This window comes from Mesoplodon bidens (genome assembly GCF_964165515.1).
Source record: "Mesoplodon bidens genome assembly, chromosome: 11".
Classification (NCBI taxonomy): Eukaryota; Metazoa; Chordata; class Mammalia; order Artiodactyla; family Ziphiidae; genus Mesoplodon; species Mesoplodon bidens.
The window spans coordinates 29,117,975-29,136,506 of NC_138167.1; the positions used below are offsets into that span (position 1 = coordinate 29,117,975).

At 34.7% G+C, this 18,532-nt stretch overlaps 1 protein-coding gene across 2 annotated transcripts in view; it reads left to right on the top strand.

Annotated features, from left to right (window-relative positions):
* Positions 1–18,136, top strand: part of ZFC3H1 (zinc finger C3H1-type containing) — a 49,262-nt gene extending 31,126 nt beyond the window's left edge. For both annotated transcript variants that reach the window (XM_081249558.1, XM_081249557.1), the window contains exons 21-35: positions 435–618; positions 1,946–2,132; positions 3,725–3,913; positions 4,569–4,806; positions 7,112–7,217; positions 7,300–7,498; positions 8,087–8,181; positions 11,741–11,851; positions 12,122–12,226; positions 12,358–12,523; positions 13,647–13,747; positions 16,020–16,121; positions 16,762–16,801; positions 17,058–17,120; positions 17,250–18,136. In XM_081249558.1, the coding sequence (XP_081105684.1) occupies positions 435–618; positions 1,946–2,132; positions 3,725–3,913; positions 4,569–4,806; positions 7,112–7,217; positions 7,300–7,498; positions 8,087–8,181; positions 11,741–11,851; positions 12,122–12,226; positions 12,358–12,523; positions 13,647–13,747; positions 16,020–16,121; positions 16,762–16,801; positions 17,058–17,120; positions 17,250–17,387 (2,024 nt within the window). In that variant the 3' untranslated portion in view covers positions 17,388–18,136. The remainder of the gene's footprint in view (positions 1–434; positions 619–1,945; positions 2,133–3,724; positions 3,914–4,568; positions 4,807–7,111; positions 7,218–7,299; positions 7,499–8,086; positions 8,182–11,740; positions 11,852–12,121; positions 12,227–12,357; positions 12,524–13,646; positions 13,748–16,019; positions 16,122–16,761; positions 16,802–17,057; positions 17,121–17,249) is intronic.
* Positions 18,137–18,532: the final 396 nt, after the last annotated feature.

Consider the following 18,532-nt stretch of genomic DNA (forward strand, 5'->3'; position numbering starts at 1 on the left):
GTTTGCATAATTTAATTGCCTACTATTGGTGGATTAGCAAATATGCTCTCCTGTACTTATTTACATTAACACTTTTTCTCTAATGTAGATGTAGTGGAATATGGAATAAATCATCTTCATAAATTATTATAATTCTCTTAAAACTTAATGAATGTGAATTATCAGTTGATGTCATTTACTCTTAGAGTAGAGAGGTCATACTTCTGGTTTGCCCAGCAGAGTCCTAGTTTATACCTGTCATCCTGGTGTAATTTTTATTAACATCCCTTTTTACTCTTAGAAGTTTCCTGGTTTGGACAGTAAACTATATGATTGCTCTACCTTAAAGCTATGAGCTTTAGATTTTTAGATTATTTTAAAGATAAGGCCAATCGTTTTTTCTTGGGTTTGTGGATTTAGAGAAATTGTGAAGCTAATGGTGCTTTTTCTTATAGTCTTCCAGACAGAGAACCGAATAAATGTTCCAGCTTTGGATACAGTTGTCACTCCAGATGATGTCAGATACTTTACAAATGAGACTGATGACATTGCTAATTTAGAAGCAAGTGTGCTTGAAAATCCTTCTCATGTACAACTTTGGCTCAAGCTTGCATACAAGTACCTGAATCAAAATGAGGGGTACGTCCCCTTCTATCTTTGTGTAAACTGTTGCACATATATATTTTTATGTTTGAAGTTTATTTCATCTCTGGTAATCAGGTTTCCTTGCTACTATCAATGGAGTCTTTGTTTTTTGACAAAGCCAAAAGCACTTAATTGTTTTAAAGCTATTAGAAAAAGTTTAAGATTAGATCTTGAGTTATGTGCATGGCTTAGTGTATGGGTAATAAATTAGCTACAGTTTTTAACTTAAGTAGGCTCTTATTTCAAAGCAGTGTCAGTTAAAACAGTAAATTCTGAGTGGTCCAAGAATTAATCATTGGATATTTTAATAAGTCAGGTAGTCATGGTCTCAATAAAATTGTGATAAAGTCACAGTGGAACAGGTTAAATTTCATGTTAGTTTTAATTTGGAGATTTCAAGCTTGTCTAAGAACCTCTAAATTCTGGTGAATTGACTTTTTTCTGTGTGTGGTGTTATGTTATGTGTGTTCAAATAAGATAAATAGTAATTTATCTCAAAAATGACAGCTCCTATTACATAATTGTGTTTTTTGACTCCTACTTGTTGATAGGATTGCCAGGAATAATCTCTTACTACCAGGAGTAATATTTATTACTGTAATTTTAGAATTACAATAGTAAGGTTTTTTTTTTTTTAAACAGGCTGCTCTGTCTTAAAACTTGGTATAAAAACGTTTTTAAGGTAGCACTGCAGAATGCTAATACATCGCACATACCTGAACATGGTGCTTATTTAACTTACCTGTGTGTCATTTTCATGTTGATAGGATAAGTTACAGTGTTTTCTTTTCTGACTCATTTACTGAGTGAAGGCCAAAAAACTGTACATTATTTTATGAATAGGATCATGAGAGACAGTTTTCTTCTCCAAGAGATAGCAAGCCCTTGACTGTTGAAAAGAACTATTACATTGAAAGCTTTGATTATTTTGTGCTGGTAGTAGCTGGCCTTGAGGGAGATTTGTTTAACTTTTCCCATTCCCAGACCAGTGTAAATCATAAAAGGTATTGCTGAATATGGACATAAAGTACATTTGAAGTTGATAATCTAGTGGTTTTATAACACTGTTTTTATCTGGTAAATGCGCATTGAACATCCACTTAAAAGGGAATTGTTGGGTCAGTGGGAAATCGGGACCTGTTTTTGATGGATGTGATTTAAAATCTTAATCTACCTCCCTTTGTCATTGGTGATTCTAGCTTCTTGGTAGGTTCTAATAGAAAATGGAATTAAAAAGTTGACTTATTAGAACTAGACTGATTTTAAAAGTATCTTCAAGCGTTAAAAAAAAATGGTCCTGCTTTTTCTTTCAAACATGTAGGCTATGTTCCGAGTCCTTGGATTCTGCTTTAAATGTTCTGGCTCGAGCTTTGGAAAACAACAAAGACAATCCAGAAATTTGGTGTCATTACCTCAGATTGTTCTCAAAAAGAGGAACCAAGGAGGAGGTGCAGGAAATGTGTGAAACAGCTGTTGAATATGCTCCTGATTATCAAAGTTTTTGGACTGTGAGTAGAAAAGATAAAGTTGTGTGTGTGTTTGTGTGTGTTATCAATAATTCTTTAGGTCATCTTAAATATTGATGTGTAGGTTAATAGATCATATGTTTTGTCTGCATATAGATATAATAATAACCTTACTCTCACTGTTCAGTAACCTCAAAACCACTTCTCTGGGTCAGGATTAATTTAGACTAAACAAGACAGTATTTAGTGAAGAGGTGATTTTTGTTGTTGTTGTTTACTTTATTAGTAATGAGGAAACATAAACATTTTAAAACATTTTAGACTAACCTATTCTTAAGCAGTTTTGGTTTGGGCAAAGTTAAATGAATTTTTTGCTAAGCACCTGAAAATAATTAAAAAAATTTTTTTTCTTATGCTTATATAACATTTTCATGAAAGCCAGGAAATAATTTGGTATTTTTATTATATACCCTTGTTACTTATGGAAAAAACTTTATCTGTAAATCATACTAATATCGAACCTTGCTAAGTTTAAAAGATTTGGTGAAAAACTGGGTTTTTCCCCATTCTCTGAAAAAATGGGGTGTTTCTTACCCAGGCTTAAACTTAAAATTATGATTAATTCACTTATAAAATAAATATTCATTAATATGTGAACTTTTAACCAGCTGAACTCAGGAATTATTAGATTCAGATAAACTTTCATATAAACTGTTACTATCAGATCTGCCATTTACTTGCTAACTGAAATTCAGAACAGATAGATTTGGATAACATGGTATCCCTGAATGAAAGAACTCGCCACTTTCTTGCTCTCCTAACTCACTGAATAGATTTAGACAATGAAAAATGCTTGACTTTTAACCTGCAGCCTTGTACCAAAGTTAATGCTATTGATCACCACAAATTATAGGGTGTAATGTTTTTCCTTAAGTTGTTTGGTCTTTACTTTTTTTTTTTTTTTTTTTTTTTTTTTTTTGCGGTACGCGGGCCTCTCACTGCTATGGCCTCTCCTGTTGCGGAGCACAGGCTCCGGACGCGCAGGCTCAGCAGCCATGGCTCACGGGCCCAGCCGCTCCGCGGCATGTGGGATCTTCTCGGACCGGGGCACGAACCTGCGTCCCCTGCATCGGCAGGCGGACTCAACCACTGCGCCACCAGGGAAGCCCAGTTGTTTGGTCTTTAAAGGACCTCTTAATTTCTTTAAAAGATTAAATCTTTTAATTATTTTGTCACATATTTCTTATATGAATGCTATTCTCAAAATTTTTATACAGTCACACACCTGAGCAATTTAGATTGTATGTGATCATAAACGTGAGCTTTTGGAGATCCATCATGGTCTTGCTGCCACTTACTTATTCAAGGAAAGGAGACGTGAAATTGCTTTAGTGATAATTCTGAGAGTATATCTGTATTGTTTTAGTTTTCATCTGATTCCACTTTCCAACTTGTGGTAGAAGGGGAAATTTAGGTTATAGTACTGTACAATGGGTTTATACATATTTGTAATTATCCTTTTTATAGAAATTGAATTTTTAATATGTGATAGTTTCTTAATGAAATGTGAAAAATCTGTAGTTTTAGATTATTGTTATGAAGCAGGAGTAATCATATGAAATTCCTTTGGGCAGTTTCTGCACCTAGAAAGCACCTTTGAAGAAAAGGATTATGTATGTGAGAGAATGGTGGAGTTCCTGATGGGAGCAGCCAAGCGGGAAACATCAGATATTCTGTCCTTTCAGCTTTTAGAGGCTCTGTTGTTTAGAGTTCAGCTACACATATTTACTGGAAGATGCCAAAGTGCACTTGCAGTTTTACAGGTAAACATTTATTATAGCATTTAATGACATTCTGTAGAGAATTTTTTGAAGGTTTAAAATAGTACAGGTAGCATTGTTGAAAGATAAGGACACAGGCTTTAGATTTGAATCCTTGTTTGCCACTTACTGGTAAGTTGTGTGAATTTGGGTAAGTTTATAGCTGTTTCCTCCTTTGCTTATTTAGTAGGGATAATACCTTATTTAGAGTGTTTATGATGTTTAAATGAAAATAATATTTGCTGAGCACCCACCAGAATAAACTTCAGTATTCAAACCATAAGGGGAAAAAGTTAGTCCATAGTGAAAATCTTCTATATGGGTGTGGTGAGGTTTTTTATTTTTACTCTTTTCTCTTTATCTTACTAGATTTTGAGTATCAAGATACTTAAAATGTACAAATAAATTTAACTTTTTCATTAATTATGTCATAAACTTTAGCATAAAATAAAATAAAATAAAAATTATGGTAGTCTGGTATTGATATCTCTAAAGAGTTTTTCCATTAAAAAAATTGGTGAGTATCAGAATTTTGACTTAGGTATTTAAGAACCATGCCAAAGAAATAAAACACTTTTAATCTTCTTTGCCTTCACAGTTGAATCTTATTAGGAATATTTTTAAAAACACCTTCAGATTATTTTTCCATTTTACCTAGAATGCATTGAAATTGGCTAATGATGGAATAGTAGCTGAACACCTTAAAACAAGTGATCGATGTTTGGCATGGCTGGCCTACATACATCTTATTGAATTCAACGTTCTCCCTTCAAAATTTTATGATCCGTCTAATGCCAATCCTTCAAGAATTGTTAATATAGAACCATTTCTAATGCCGTGGCAAGCAGTTGAAGATGTAAAGACTAATCCTGACATGTTATTAGCAGTATTTGAAGGTAAGTATAAATGTTTATAAATTATTTAGAACATCAACTTATCGCTTATTATGATTCTTCAAAATTAAATGAAACAAATTTATGTATTGCAAGTTTTACATTTTATTATATAAATGCTTAAAAAATTAAGGATTGAATCAGATAAGATGAGCATTGGCATCTACGAAAGCCACGTTTTTCTGATTATGGCAAAGGATATCAGCTAAATATGTACATAATATAGCATATTTACATAGGTTTAATGAGTTGATTGAATCATAGAACCAGGTAAATTTTTGTAAAGCAATCTATCAAGGTGAAAGTTAAAAGATAATATCTTATTTTTTTCAAGTAATTAATATTTTCTCCATCAGTCAGTGAGTTTGATTCCTCTATGTACTAACCGAGGTATCTGCTTTGGAACATATATAAGATATAAAGCCTGTTCCCTTCTAATAAGAAGTATATAGCCTAGTCAGAAGATAAAATCTATACATCTGACATAATTAATAAACATATGAGGCCACATAACTGTCTATTAGTATATAGTCTAAATTCTGTGCTTAGAGAAGAGACTGGGATCTGTGATTTAGAGAATTACATGGTACAGGCCATAAACCTGAGGGAAGAGATTATTGCAGGTTGGCATGATCAAGTATGTCTTCATAGACAAATTAGGACTTGGAGCTGAAGTTTGAAGCTTGCCTATAATGTGACTGACATGGTGGGCCTCCTCCTCAAAGATGGGACTCTTGTCTTATTTTTATATTTCTCAAGGGCCTATAATGTCTAGCAGTGTATTGAGCACGTAGTAAATGTTCATTGAATAAACTAAGGAAGAAAGGAAGTAAAAGGCTGTTCCTATTAGGGGAGCTAAATAAACAAAAAGCAACAAGTAGATAGGAATTGGTGCAATGGATTTAAAGGGAGATTAGAAGAAGGGAGAGTCCTTATCAAAGTGAGACTTTTTGTGCTGGAGAACAGTAGGAATTAAGCTTGATAAGTGGAAATGATACCAGATTTTCAAGAACTTTTAAGTATGGTAGGCTTGATGGCAATAGAAATTCTTTAAGAAAGAAAGAATATGCTGGAGAGAAATGATACCAAAGGTAGGAAAACCAACCAGAAGCTGACAGCCATAACTGAGGCATTAAAAAAAGTAACCTGGGAAAGAGAGAGTATTTATTGGAGACATTTTAAGTTACCATATAGAGATTAGGGACAGATTAAATGTCAGGGAAGAAGAGAAAAAATAGTCAAAGATGATTTCAGGGTTTTGAGACCAGGAAAAGGGAAGGGTACTAATAGAAAACTGGTGAATTGGGAAGACTGATTTTGGTAGTAGGAGTGGTATTTGTGAATGATAATTGGTCATCCAAGTGGAAATGCTTGTTGGCAGAAGGAAATAAGGAAGTGCACCTTAAATGGACAATTATGGATAGAGAAATGGATTTGAAAGTTATCAACATAGAAATTTTTGTATTATATAGTGCTTTACAGTTTTTAATATGCACTCCCAGTAAGTTATTCACCAGCTGAAGCTATGAGATACTTTCTTTGAGGAAATGGAGATTTTAAAGTATAGCAGTAAGGGGTAAAAGGGAGAATTGAGTCAGTGAATGAGACCAAGAGAAAATATAAACAATTTCTTGGAAGCAGAGGCAAGAAGAAATTAAAAAGAAGAGGAAGAACATTATCAAATGCTAATCAGATAAAATGAATGTAGAGATAGATTTGTTTAGATAGGATCCTTATAAGTGAACTTCAAAAGTGCTGTTTCAGAATGGCATTCATTTTTAAACTCAGCAGTTCTGGGAAGTCATACCACCTTGGGCAAGGAGGAAATGGTGACAGTTGTGCAAAGTGAAACAGTGGAGGACTTTTCTCTAAGAAGTAGCAAGATCGAGTAAAGGACTCTTTACAAAGGGAAAGTGTTTGAAGGAGTAAGGAAAAGATCTAGTTTAGGGGGAGATGTTTAAATGGCTGTCGTTCAGCAGAGCAAGGCCTCTTGAAGTGGGTCGGAGAAAGATGAAAAGATAATTCATTCTTTAATTTCTTTGACATAATTTTTCAGGAATTTAGTATAAATGCAAAGATTCAAGAGCTCATATTGGGTGTTTTATTCTTAACAGGAAAGTGAGGGTGAAAGATTCAATTTTAGGAATTTGGAGATATCTGAAATACCTCCTTTGGGTGAAAACCAGGAGTTTAGTAAAGGTGAATAAGATATAGTCAAACAAAAGAATAGGCTACCTTAGAGTTTAAATAACACAGTCACATAATTCATTTTATGTTTGATTCATGTTATTGTGGTGTTTTTGGATAGATGCGGTGAAAGCTTGCACAGATGAGAGCCTTACTGTTGAGGAAAGAGTAGAGGCTTGTGTTCCACTTTACACAAACATGATTGTTCTGTACCAGCTTCTTGAGAGGTAAAACTTAATTGACAAGCAGTTAACCTCATATTAAAAATTGATTTTTTCATGTGTTTAAATGTGTGTTTTTCTTCTTAAGGTATGAGGCTGCGGTGAAGCTTTGTAAATATTTATTGGAATCATGTCCCATGAACTGCCAGTTGTTGGAATCCCTTGTTGCTTTATATTTGGAAACAAATCAGCACGACAAAGCTAGGACAGTGTGGCTTACTGCATTTGAAAAAAATCTTCAGAATGCAGAGGTTTTTTATCATACGTGCAAATTCTTCATCTCGCAGGTAAAAAAAAAGACTCATAATTATTTTTTTTTCATAATTCTTAAATATGATATTTTTATGTTTCACATTTATTCATCCTTTAAGATGTTTCAGGCATCAGCCTCTCCAGGATGCTTTTACTGATCCTTTTTTGCCCTTTGCAATACTGTTAGGTATTCCTTCTCTTTCTGCCATAATGCATAGTTCTACCACTGCACTTAATTACATTACATTGTAATTTTGCTTATAGCTACTTTGTATACTATTCTAAGAACTCCTAGATGGCAGGGACCATGTCTTATTCTGATTTAGAGCTCCCCTACCCCCAACACCTAGCACAGTGCCAAACATGTAAATAGAGCTTAATGGCTAATTGGTGAAATTGGTGAGTGAAACTTGAGCTTGTGGTATATTGGGTGTTAAACTGTTTAATGTTTAGTTCAATTTGGAGATCAGAATACAAAAGTCATCTCTACCTCCACCTACTCAAAAAAACCTAATCTAATCAGTGGTTGGGAGGGCGGTGGGGGGTGCCTTTTCCTTCCTTGAAAGATTTTAATTAAACATTGTAAGCCTAATGTGTATCCCTCCTCTCTGTTTTAAAAATAGAATCGAGGAGATAATCTTCTTCCATTTTTGCGGAAATTTATCGCATCCTTCTTTAAACCTGGGTTTGAGAAGTATAGTAACTTGGATCTGTTTCGGTAAGTTTGTAGAACTCTTGATTTGTAGAGGAATGAGAAATAGTGTAGCTCAGTGGAAAGATTACCAATTTCTTGGTGGATTGATTATATTTTAGACTGATTTTTTTTTTTAAGACACTTAAATACCCTCTTACAGAATTGTTATAAGGGCAGTAGAATTTAATAAAAATGGACACAAGATGTAAAATGTTTTGCATTCTTTGGATTAAGAACACTAAATTTATGTTAACACCATGGTGATTCATGCTTCTTTTAATTACTGCCATTGTTAATTTTAGCAGTTAATACTGTAGCAACAAATTATCCTGAGACAATCTCAGTGATTTTCGAAAAAATGAGTTTTAATTTATTGGATTGGTGATTTTAAAGTGAATGTAAATAATATGCCTTTTAAAAAAAAGATTCTGAAGAGAACTGCTTTAACTTCTGAAAGGTTGTTGAGTAAGAAACTTTGGAGAATTCTATTCTCAACCATCACTTTCTCAGTAGCTTATATAGAGTTCTGTATTTACTACCTTTATTTGTTCCCTGTGAGTTCTTGTTCTAACAACAATAAGAGGCCACAGAAGATCGTAAAGAGTGAGGTTTTTTCGGAGGCTTTTAAAGTTCTCTTTCCTTCTTCCTCCTCATCTCTCTGTAGGGATCAGCGAACTTTTTTCCTTAAGGGCCAGGTAGTAAATATTTTAGGCTTGCAAGCCATATGGCCTGTCACTACTAGTCAACCTTGCTTTTGTAGCAAGAAAGCAGCCATAGACAGTATATTAATGAATAGGCATGGCTGTGTTCCAATAAAAGTTTATTTATGAAGATAGGTGTAGTTTGCTGATCCTAAGTAAAACAGCATCAAAAGGAAAATACTTGTCATGACATACTTCTTTATTGTATTTTAGGAAGAACTGAGAGAAGAAAGGTCTAAGCTGGATATCTCCTTAAAAAATATTCTTGTGGAAAATACTAAGTGAAGATAGAGTCTTGGATTTATATTTGCAAGTCTAATGCTTGCATACATTTTTCTCTTCTTAGGTGCTCCCTCCTTGCACCCACCCACAGTATAGCAGTGTTATATAAAAACATATTTTCAAAAATAACCCACATTTTGTTAAGTCAGTGGTCTATCCACCCTAGAATATTTTGTGAACATGGCAGTTTTATTTGAGATTTGGCAAAAAGTTTGGGTCACCATTCTTTACCAGACTTGAGTCTTTACATCTGTCCTCTTATGGTAGGTAGACAGTTTATTGACATAGTGATTTTAGTACTCTTCCTGAAAGTCTTTCTGCTTTGCTACATATAGATTAACATCTTATAATTAATTACAAGAGAATAATTTAAAAAGCAAATTAATAGAGAAAAATTAAACTGTTGTATGAGAAATTTAGAGATTGTTTAGCTTCCCCATGCTGACTTTCTCCCTGTTTAAATTAGATTGCTTTAACATCTCAGACTTAAGCACAGGATAAATTCAAGGCTGAACCAGACTTTTAAAGATTTGCTGGTTCTGATCTTCCCTTCAGCATGGAGGTAATTGTTTTAGCTTTGAAGAAGATGCTGCCAGTTTGTGCCATGGTCAAAGATCTTCAGATCTTCTTGATGTCAGCTTAATGAAGCAGAATAAATAAGTGACAATAAAAATGTGAAAGTGGGCTACCTCCAAATAATCTTCTCATTATTTGCTAAGTCATCTTGCTTTATTAATTTTTTTGTGTAAAGTTATAATTCATAATTCACCAAGAATTATGAGGAAAAGGTATCCTGTGCTTAGTTTATTTAGACAATTTGAAGTCCTTATTTACAGAGTATGCATTTCTATTAACTTAGGAAATCTTTGAGTCAAATATTAAGAGAATGGCAGTAAGTGAGAGAGTTTTCAGCATTGCCATACTTAACTTGGTATTGATAGAAATTTTTTAAATTTTAAAATAAAAGAGCTGAAGCTCATTAATAGGAGAAGTCAGTGCTCTTAATAAGTTCAAAATACTTTTTTATTTCATGAGTAGAAATTGTAAAGCAAAGTATGTAGAACTGTAATATTTATTTAGAATTAGAGTCTGTCATTTCTCTTTCTATATAACATTTAGTATAAATTTTATACTGGAAAAATTTTTTTAATTTAATTAATTAATTTATTCATTCATTTATTTATGACTGTGTTGGCTCTTCGTTTCTGTGTGAGGGCTTTCTCTAGTTGCGGCAAGCGGGGGCCACTCCTCATCGCGGTGCGCGGGCCTCTCACTATCGCGGCCTCTCGTTGTGGAGCACAGGCTCCAGACGCGCAGGTCTGAGTATTTGTGGCTCACGGGGCCAGTTGCTCCGCGGCATGTGGGATCCTCCTAGACCAGGGCTCGAACCTGTGTCCCCTGCATTGGCAGGCAGACTCTCAACCACTGCGCCACCAGGGAAGCCCTCTATACTGGAAAATTTTATGTGTAAAATTTAGTATAAATACAGACAGAAAGATCTATATGGAGTAATTTTCGTGTGTTTCAAATCAATTTGAAGACTAGTAGATAACCATAAAAGTTAACTTGGGGATTTCATTCACCTTACTGAAGTTGGCGTAGGGATAGTCTTACATAGATTAGATTTAAAGTTATCTCTTCTTACTTACTGCAGTTTTCAGTTGAGAAAAGTCAATATTCTTAGAAGTTAAGTGATTAACTCATGGTAACACAGCTAGTTACGGCCAAGTCGGGATGATAATCTGCCTTCTAGAAGTAGCATTTCTTCCCTTTCTTACAGCCCCCAGCAGACAACCTCCCCCACCCCAGCCGCCATACAGCCTCTCTAATCCATTAAAACTTAGTTCCTTGAAATAATTGCTGAATTCACTGTGAACAGTTATACTAGGTTGTCATTTTCAAAAATCAACGTATTTCCCTTAAAAACATTGTTCCTGAAGATGCTGGTAATGTTATACACACAGATTCAAATATATTGGGAAACCTGAATTACCAAAGTAAAATAGATTTTTTTTACTGATTGGCTTCTTAGAGCCTTTAATATCCTAATATGTGTTGTGGCTTTTTAAGAGGGGGCTTTAATTTGCGGTATTTCTCAATCTTATTTGATCATAGACCTCTTTTTGACAAGTGCCTTATGGGCCAATATGTTGTAGAATATGCTTTTATATCATGTCTAAAATTAAATGTAGAGTGGTATTTGTGTGTATGTGAGGGAGAAATTGTTTTCAGATATCAAGTTTTATAAAGAATTTTTTTTTTCAAGGAAGTACAGATTTTGTGGGAAAATTTTAGATACTTGGTAGTCTCGTTTGTTCTCTGTTTTTAATTAAGTTTCATTAGATGATTATGGTGGTTTGTTTAATTTGGGCTATAAAATTTTAAAAATTCATTTTAGAAGAGTTATTCAGTAGGTATAAGATAATAAATATATGATGCTAGAGATGTGACCAAAGCGGTATCATATACACATGAAAATAAAGTCTCATTACCGTATAAAAATATTTCAAGGAAGTTTTAGTTGAAACAGGATCTTTTTTAAAAAAAGCATTAGTAATCCATGTGTACATAGGCATAATTTCAAACATTTTTTTCCTCAGGTATCTCTTAAATATCCCAGGACCACTTGATATTCCAGCCCGTTTATGTAAAGAAAATTTTGATGATGAAATGTTTAACCACCAAGTTCCTTATTTGTGGCTGATATACTGGTGAGACATTATCTACTGTGGAGAGAAATGTTGCATACTAGGCTTGCATTTGTTATTTATTACTGAATTACACTGTGTTAAAATTAACCTGTTGCTAAAGTCATTGAAGCGAAATTTAAGGGATGCTAAGGTTTATACGTTACTAAAAAAAGAAAGATCAAAAAAAGGATTCTATTGTAATAATATCTCTAATGTTTATACTTTGTCATTCCTTTATCTGATCGAATTGAGCTGTAGCCATACAATGTTTTCCTTCATTTTTTTAAACAGCCTTTGTCATCCTCTTCAATCAAGTATTAAAGAGACAGTGGAGGCATATGAGGCAGCGTTAGGGGTGGCCATGAACTCTGATATAGTGCAGAAGATTTGGCTGGAGTAAGTTTAATTCCTCTTAATAAGAATGGGATTTGAAATAAGGGGATATGGTTGGGGAAGGGGTGATGAGCTTTCTTGTTAGGGAACTACTGGCTTAATTATTCTAAATTATGATGTTTTTCTTTTGGCAGTTATCTTGTCTTTGCCAATAATAGAGCTGCTGGATCCAGAAACAAAGTCCAGGAATTCAGATTTTTTACTGATTTAGTGAATAGATGTTTGGTTACAGTCCCTGCCCGATACCCCATTCCTTTTAGCAGTGCTGATTATTGGTCCAACTATGAATTTCATAATAGGGTAAGAATTTAAAACTTATTTTCTTTAGATATTTATACAAAAGTAGGGGACTTAAATGATAGCAAAACTCCTGTTTAATATCGAGAGATTTTCCTAGGACCACTTTACTAGCATTTACTGTTGTTCTTGACCATGTTTTCTATTTATCTCTTCAAAATCTAGGCACAGAGCCCTTTAAAGTTCAGTTAAGATAAAATGTGCATATTGATTATCTTCTATTTAAGAAAATTTAGCATTGAAGCAAAAGTGAAGACATGTTAAGGTTTAATACATATTAAAGAAGAGAGATCAAAAGAAGTAATTGTAATAATGTCAGTAATGTTTTGCTTGAGTAATTGGACATTTTACTGAATGAAAAATTCCATAACTTCAAAATAAGTAAGAATGTGCTTACATGTTGTAGCTGCTCTTTTTATCAGTATTTTGTCAAGCAGATATAGCTATTCATAGGACATAAGAAAGCTGAAATCAGATGCTGTTTGGAATTTTAAGAGTAGAATCTGGATAGTGATATATTTATAAGGTCATCTTCTTACAGGCAGTGAAGCAAAGGGTTTTTAAAAAATTGGTTTATTTTCAGAGACCCCTTTTATTCAGTGCATGTAAGCTAAAAGCTCCTACTAAAGCTCAGTATAGACAAAAACATCTCTGTGTTTTATTTATTTATTTTTTTGGTGGGGTGGTTTTGTTGTTACCGGGATAACCAATTATTATGCTTTGTACTTCTATGCCATTCTTTATCCCAGGATCTCAAACCACTTTATGGACATTAAGTCATTTACACACGGGCATTCCATGAGCAAGATGTGGCAGGTATTATTAGCCCTATGACTTGCCCAGCTATACAGCAAGTAAAGGTAGACTCAGGAATGAAAACCCGGACTCCTGGCTTCTTGTCAGTGTTCTCAGTCTATGGCTCTCATCACTAGACCATATTTCCTAATTCATATTTGGAAAGTCACTAATATAATTAATGGCAGGAACTATAACTCACAGCATCATACATTGTTATAATTTATACCTTCATGTCTTAAAGACCATTTTGGTTTTCTCATTAAAACACATAGGTAACTGGATTTCACATTTTGTTGTATTCCTTTCCCCACCTCCCCAACCTTCACAGGTTATTTTCTTTTATTTGAGCTGTATTCCAAAGACCCAGCATTCCAAAACCTTGGAACGGTTTTGCTCAATTATGCCAACTAATTCTGGACTTGCACTGAGGTAAGAAAAAATAAAATTCTCAGCTCAATTGTATAGGCTCTTCATATAAAATTATTCTTGAAAACTTGCTAATAGTCTGCTCTTTGGCTATTGCCTCATTTCCACTTTAATTTCAAAGCTGTTAAGCAATATGTAACTATTCGTGTAAAAGTCAATGTGGAGATCTAGTCACTTCAGAAAACTGCAGATTATAAGGGGGCATATAATTCAAGTAAAGTTCACCCGTGTCCCCTAAGCACATACCATCTGTCTGTAGTACATGCATTATAAGCACAGAGCATGTTTTATGCAGCAAAGGAATATTACTTAAGAGGTTTTTAAGTGTTAAAGAGATAAGCAGCCACCCATGTATATTTTGGTTACTATGACTTTTTTTTTTTTTTGGCTGCGTTGGGTCTTTGCTGCTGCATGCGGGCTTTCCCTAGTTGCGGCGAGCGGGGGCTATTCTTCATTTCGGTGCGTGGGCTTCTCATTGCGGTGACTTCTCTTGTTTCCGAGTACAGGCTCTATGCGCGTGGGCTTCAGTAGTTGCGACACGCAGGCTCAGTAGTTGTGGCTTGTGGGCTCTTGAGCGCAGGCTCAACAGTTGTGGCGCACGGGCTTAGTTGCTCCGCGGCATGTGGGATCTCCCTGGACCAGGGCTCGAACCCGTGTCCCCTGCATTGGCAGGCGGATTCTTAACCACTGTGCCACCAGGGAAGTCCCGACTTTTTTTTTTTAAATTAATTAATTTTATTTTTTATTTATTCTTGGCTGCATTGGGTCGTCACTGCTGTGTGTGGGATTTCTCTAGTTGCGGCGAGCAGGGACTACTCCTTGTGGTTTGCGGGCTTCTCATTGCAGTGGCTTCTCTTGTTGCAGAGTATGGGCTCTAGGCCTGCGGGCTTCAGTAGTTGTGGCACGTGGGCTTCAGTAGTTGTGGCACGTGGGCTTCAGTAGTTGTGGCACGTGGGCTCAGTAGTTGTGCCTCACGGGCTCTAGAGCGCAGGCTCAGTAGCTATGGCGCGTGGGATTAGTTGCTCCGCGGCATGTGGGATCTTCCCGGACAAGGGCTCGAACCCGTTTCCCCTGCATTGGCAGGCGCCACTAGGGAAGTCCTACTATGACTTCTTTTCATATACGTCAGTCATTCTCAAATATTAGCATGCATCAGAATCTCCTGGGATAGTTATTTAAAATGCAGATTCCTGAGCTAGAGCCCTCAAACTACATTTGGGAAACACTTATCCAGGCATTTCATACGTTGAATTAGAATATTTTTTTTAGAGCATTTCTTTGTAGTTTTTCTGCTCTGATAGAGTAAAACCCATTTCAACCTTCAGGAATTGTGCTTTTTGATTCAAAAAGGTACACTGCATACTAAAGCTTTGGCTTCTACTTGTGCTGTCATTTCCACTGCATCAGTTGTGTCTTACGTTTCTAAGCTTGTTTTATGGATTATAAGGTGCTTAAAATAGTTATCAGATATTCCTTTGTGTTCTAGAGCATTTACATTCCACTTAGCATGTATGTAGGAAAATGATATAAGAGACTGAAAAAAATTCAAAGGCCTAAGAATGTGATAAGAGTAACAAAATAATGCCATAGCGTTTTATAATAAAAATTTTTAGTAAGCATGCTAATCTGCCAAAGTTAATTATAGAAATTTGTATTATAAAACATCACCTTTGATAAAACATGTGAAATAGAAAATGTGCTGATGTTTTGAGTAGTTTCTATAATGATAGGCATTTTGGAATATAGGTAGTTTAATTGTTGGTTTTGTTGGTAAAGTTCCACTTTTGATACTTCTTATTTCCTTAAGGTCATCCTTGTCCTTTTTTTTTCAGAATAGAGAACTTAATAATTAGTCACTGTACTTACTACATTTTAGCTCAAGAAACATTCACAATTAAGTATACTGTGTTTAATAAAGAAAGAAAAATACCAAGAAATTGCACTAATATATCAATTCATTATTTTAGAACATTTACGGGGAGGGGGAATGTGGAGTGTAATTTGGAGAGAATGCTTTAGTATCCTATAAGAATACGTCAGCCTTATTTTAGTTTGTTGAAGATGGTACTGGTCTTGACTGGACCTTTTGCTAGTTTGCATGTTTCTTTCCCAGGGTAATTTTTGTAAGAGGCATTCTACAAATACCTGCTGAATAGTCTTGATAGAATTTAACTGACCAAAAATTATGCTTCATCGAACATTCTGCTCATAGAGCTCATTTGGAGTTCCCTATACTTGCAATGCTTTTGTTCATTTTCCTGAATGTACTTTACAGGCTACTTCAACATGAATGGGAAGAAAGCAATGTTCAGATTCTGAAACTTCAAGCCAAGATGTTTACATATAATATCCCAACATGCCTGGCCACCTGGAAAATGTAATGCAACAATCATGTACATGTTTTTATAGCTATTGCTTTTATTTATAAGGTTTGCTCCAGACAGGTAAATCTGAAATGACATCTATTGTTTCCCCCTGGAGAGATCTCTCTTCTAATTTAGATTTGTTTTTGGCACTTGCTGAGGTTTTATACCAAGAGTGAAGGAGTGCTCATTAACAATTGCCTCTAAAAGTAAAATGGATAGTTTTAATTTTCCTTGAAGGAGAACATATAGATAACAATACTGTTATCAAACAAACAGATCTGCTATACACATATTAAGACTATCTCTTTTGAAATGCGGGGTTTTCCCCTATTATAATCTGATGTCTTCTTTCTTTTAAAGGTGTCAGTGCCAAGTATTTTTTTTTACTAGTAATTATGAATATTTTTCATGAACGTTATTTATGTTCAAAACACTGGCCTGCTTTATTATTGTAAAGTTGATAAAAATTGTTGAATTTTTCTTTTCACTATAGGTTACCCTCCTTGGAAATTTAGCCTGTTACTTTCAGGAAGTTTTGTACTCAGATTCCCACAGTCAGTATTCTGCCAGTGGTAGTATCTCATTTTGTTCAAAGATATATAAATTTTTCTTTTCCCTTTTCTATATTCCTTTTTTTTTTTTTTTCCTTAGAGCCATTGCTGCTGAGATTGTTCTAAAGGGGCAAAGAGAGGTAAGCCATGATTGACTATCAGATGGGTTGCTTTTTTTTTTTTTTGAATAGCTATTCTGCCCTTTTTGTTGACTTCTCAATTTAAAAGGATTAAAGCATAGAAGTTAACATCCTAAGAACTCTAAATGTTTGAAAACTCCAAAATCCAGCATAACCATGTTGTCTTGAATGTTGTTGTACCATTCAAATAGTTAGGATTATGAAGGTGTTTTCCACCACATTTCCTGATGGAATTGTATATATATCTATCTTATAGGTCCACCGTTTATATCAGAGAGCCTTACAGAAGTTACCTCTTTGTGCATCACTGTGGAAAGATGTAATGCTTTTTATCTTTTATTTCATCTTGAAGTTTTCCTATAAATTTTCTGCATGTGCCATATCCATTGATGTGGTAATGCTCAAAATCTAGCTAAGTCTTACTTCTATGCTTCCCTGTCTTTTACAGCAACTCTTGTTTGAAGCATCAGAAGGAGGTAAAACTGATAACCTGAGAAAACTAGTTTCCAAGTGCCAAGAGATTGGAGTCAGCCTAAATGAGCTCTTAAATTTAAACAGTTACAAAACAGAAAGCAAGAATCACTGAACACTGGGTGCAGTCAGTTCTAAGTCCTTATAATTATTGCCAAAAATTATTTGAATGATCCTTCAAGATTAGGCTGATCCCTGGCTAAGGTCTGTGTAAGGCAGACAAGCATTACTGATTATATCAAGTCCCCTACAATATCCTATCCTCAAAACCGGAAGCAATGAACATGACCCTCTTCGCTTGGATAAATGAACTTCCTGTTTGGCCTGCTTCTAGGCCCTGCCAGATTCTCATAACATCATGTACGTAAGTATAGTTCCTCAAAGTGACTGACATTTATTTTCATTTTGCTTTGTTTTTGTTTTTATTTTTTACTTTTCCCCCTTCCTTTATGTTGTGCTATTCCTGATTCACTTGACACTCTCTGATGCCTGAGAGATTCTTGTTTGGGATTTAATTTCCAGGGCTGTGTTTACAGTAAAAAGCCGGCAGTCCCTTTTAGTTTTTCCTCTTTAAACCTTTTGAGATTCTTCATTTCAGGATTTAAAACTTAAGCAGTCCATCTTAAGGAAAGTGTAACTGCCATGGCCACAAGTCTGCTAGTTGCACTTGAATGCTCTAACAGGGTTGTTTATTGCCCTTTCTACGTTCTGGACTCCTTGCCGAGACTGTTTAACTTGAAGATTAAAGAAACTATTGCAAATGCCAGTGCATCAGAACCTAAGAGTGGTCAAATATTATGTGCAATTTTTTTTGTAAAGAAATTTTAATTTATAATAAAGTTTAACAGTTTAAAGAACAGTTAATATTTGAACTGCTTTGTATTGCAATACTACTTTGTAGTATTAAAATTGTTTATAAAATATTTTTAATATAAGTTAACTTTTTGAAAAATGTTGCTGTCTTTATTCACTTTTCACATTCCGGTGGGAAAGGGTTGAAGTAGGAGATATGGATATTCACTATAACTATATCAGTACTTTTTACTTCGAACTGCTTTCCCATAAAAACATTCCAGTGTCTTTTTAAATTCACGAGAAGATGGGTCCTGTTCTGTTTTGAGGACAATGAACAGATGGGCTTGCACTATCATTAAATTCCTTGTTCTTACGACCACGGTGTTTAGAAAGTATCTCCCAACTATAGTTTGAATGATTTGCTTAGCGACATGCGGTCTTACATTGAATATCAATATGACCAAA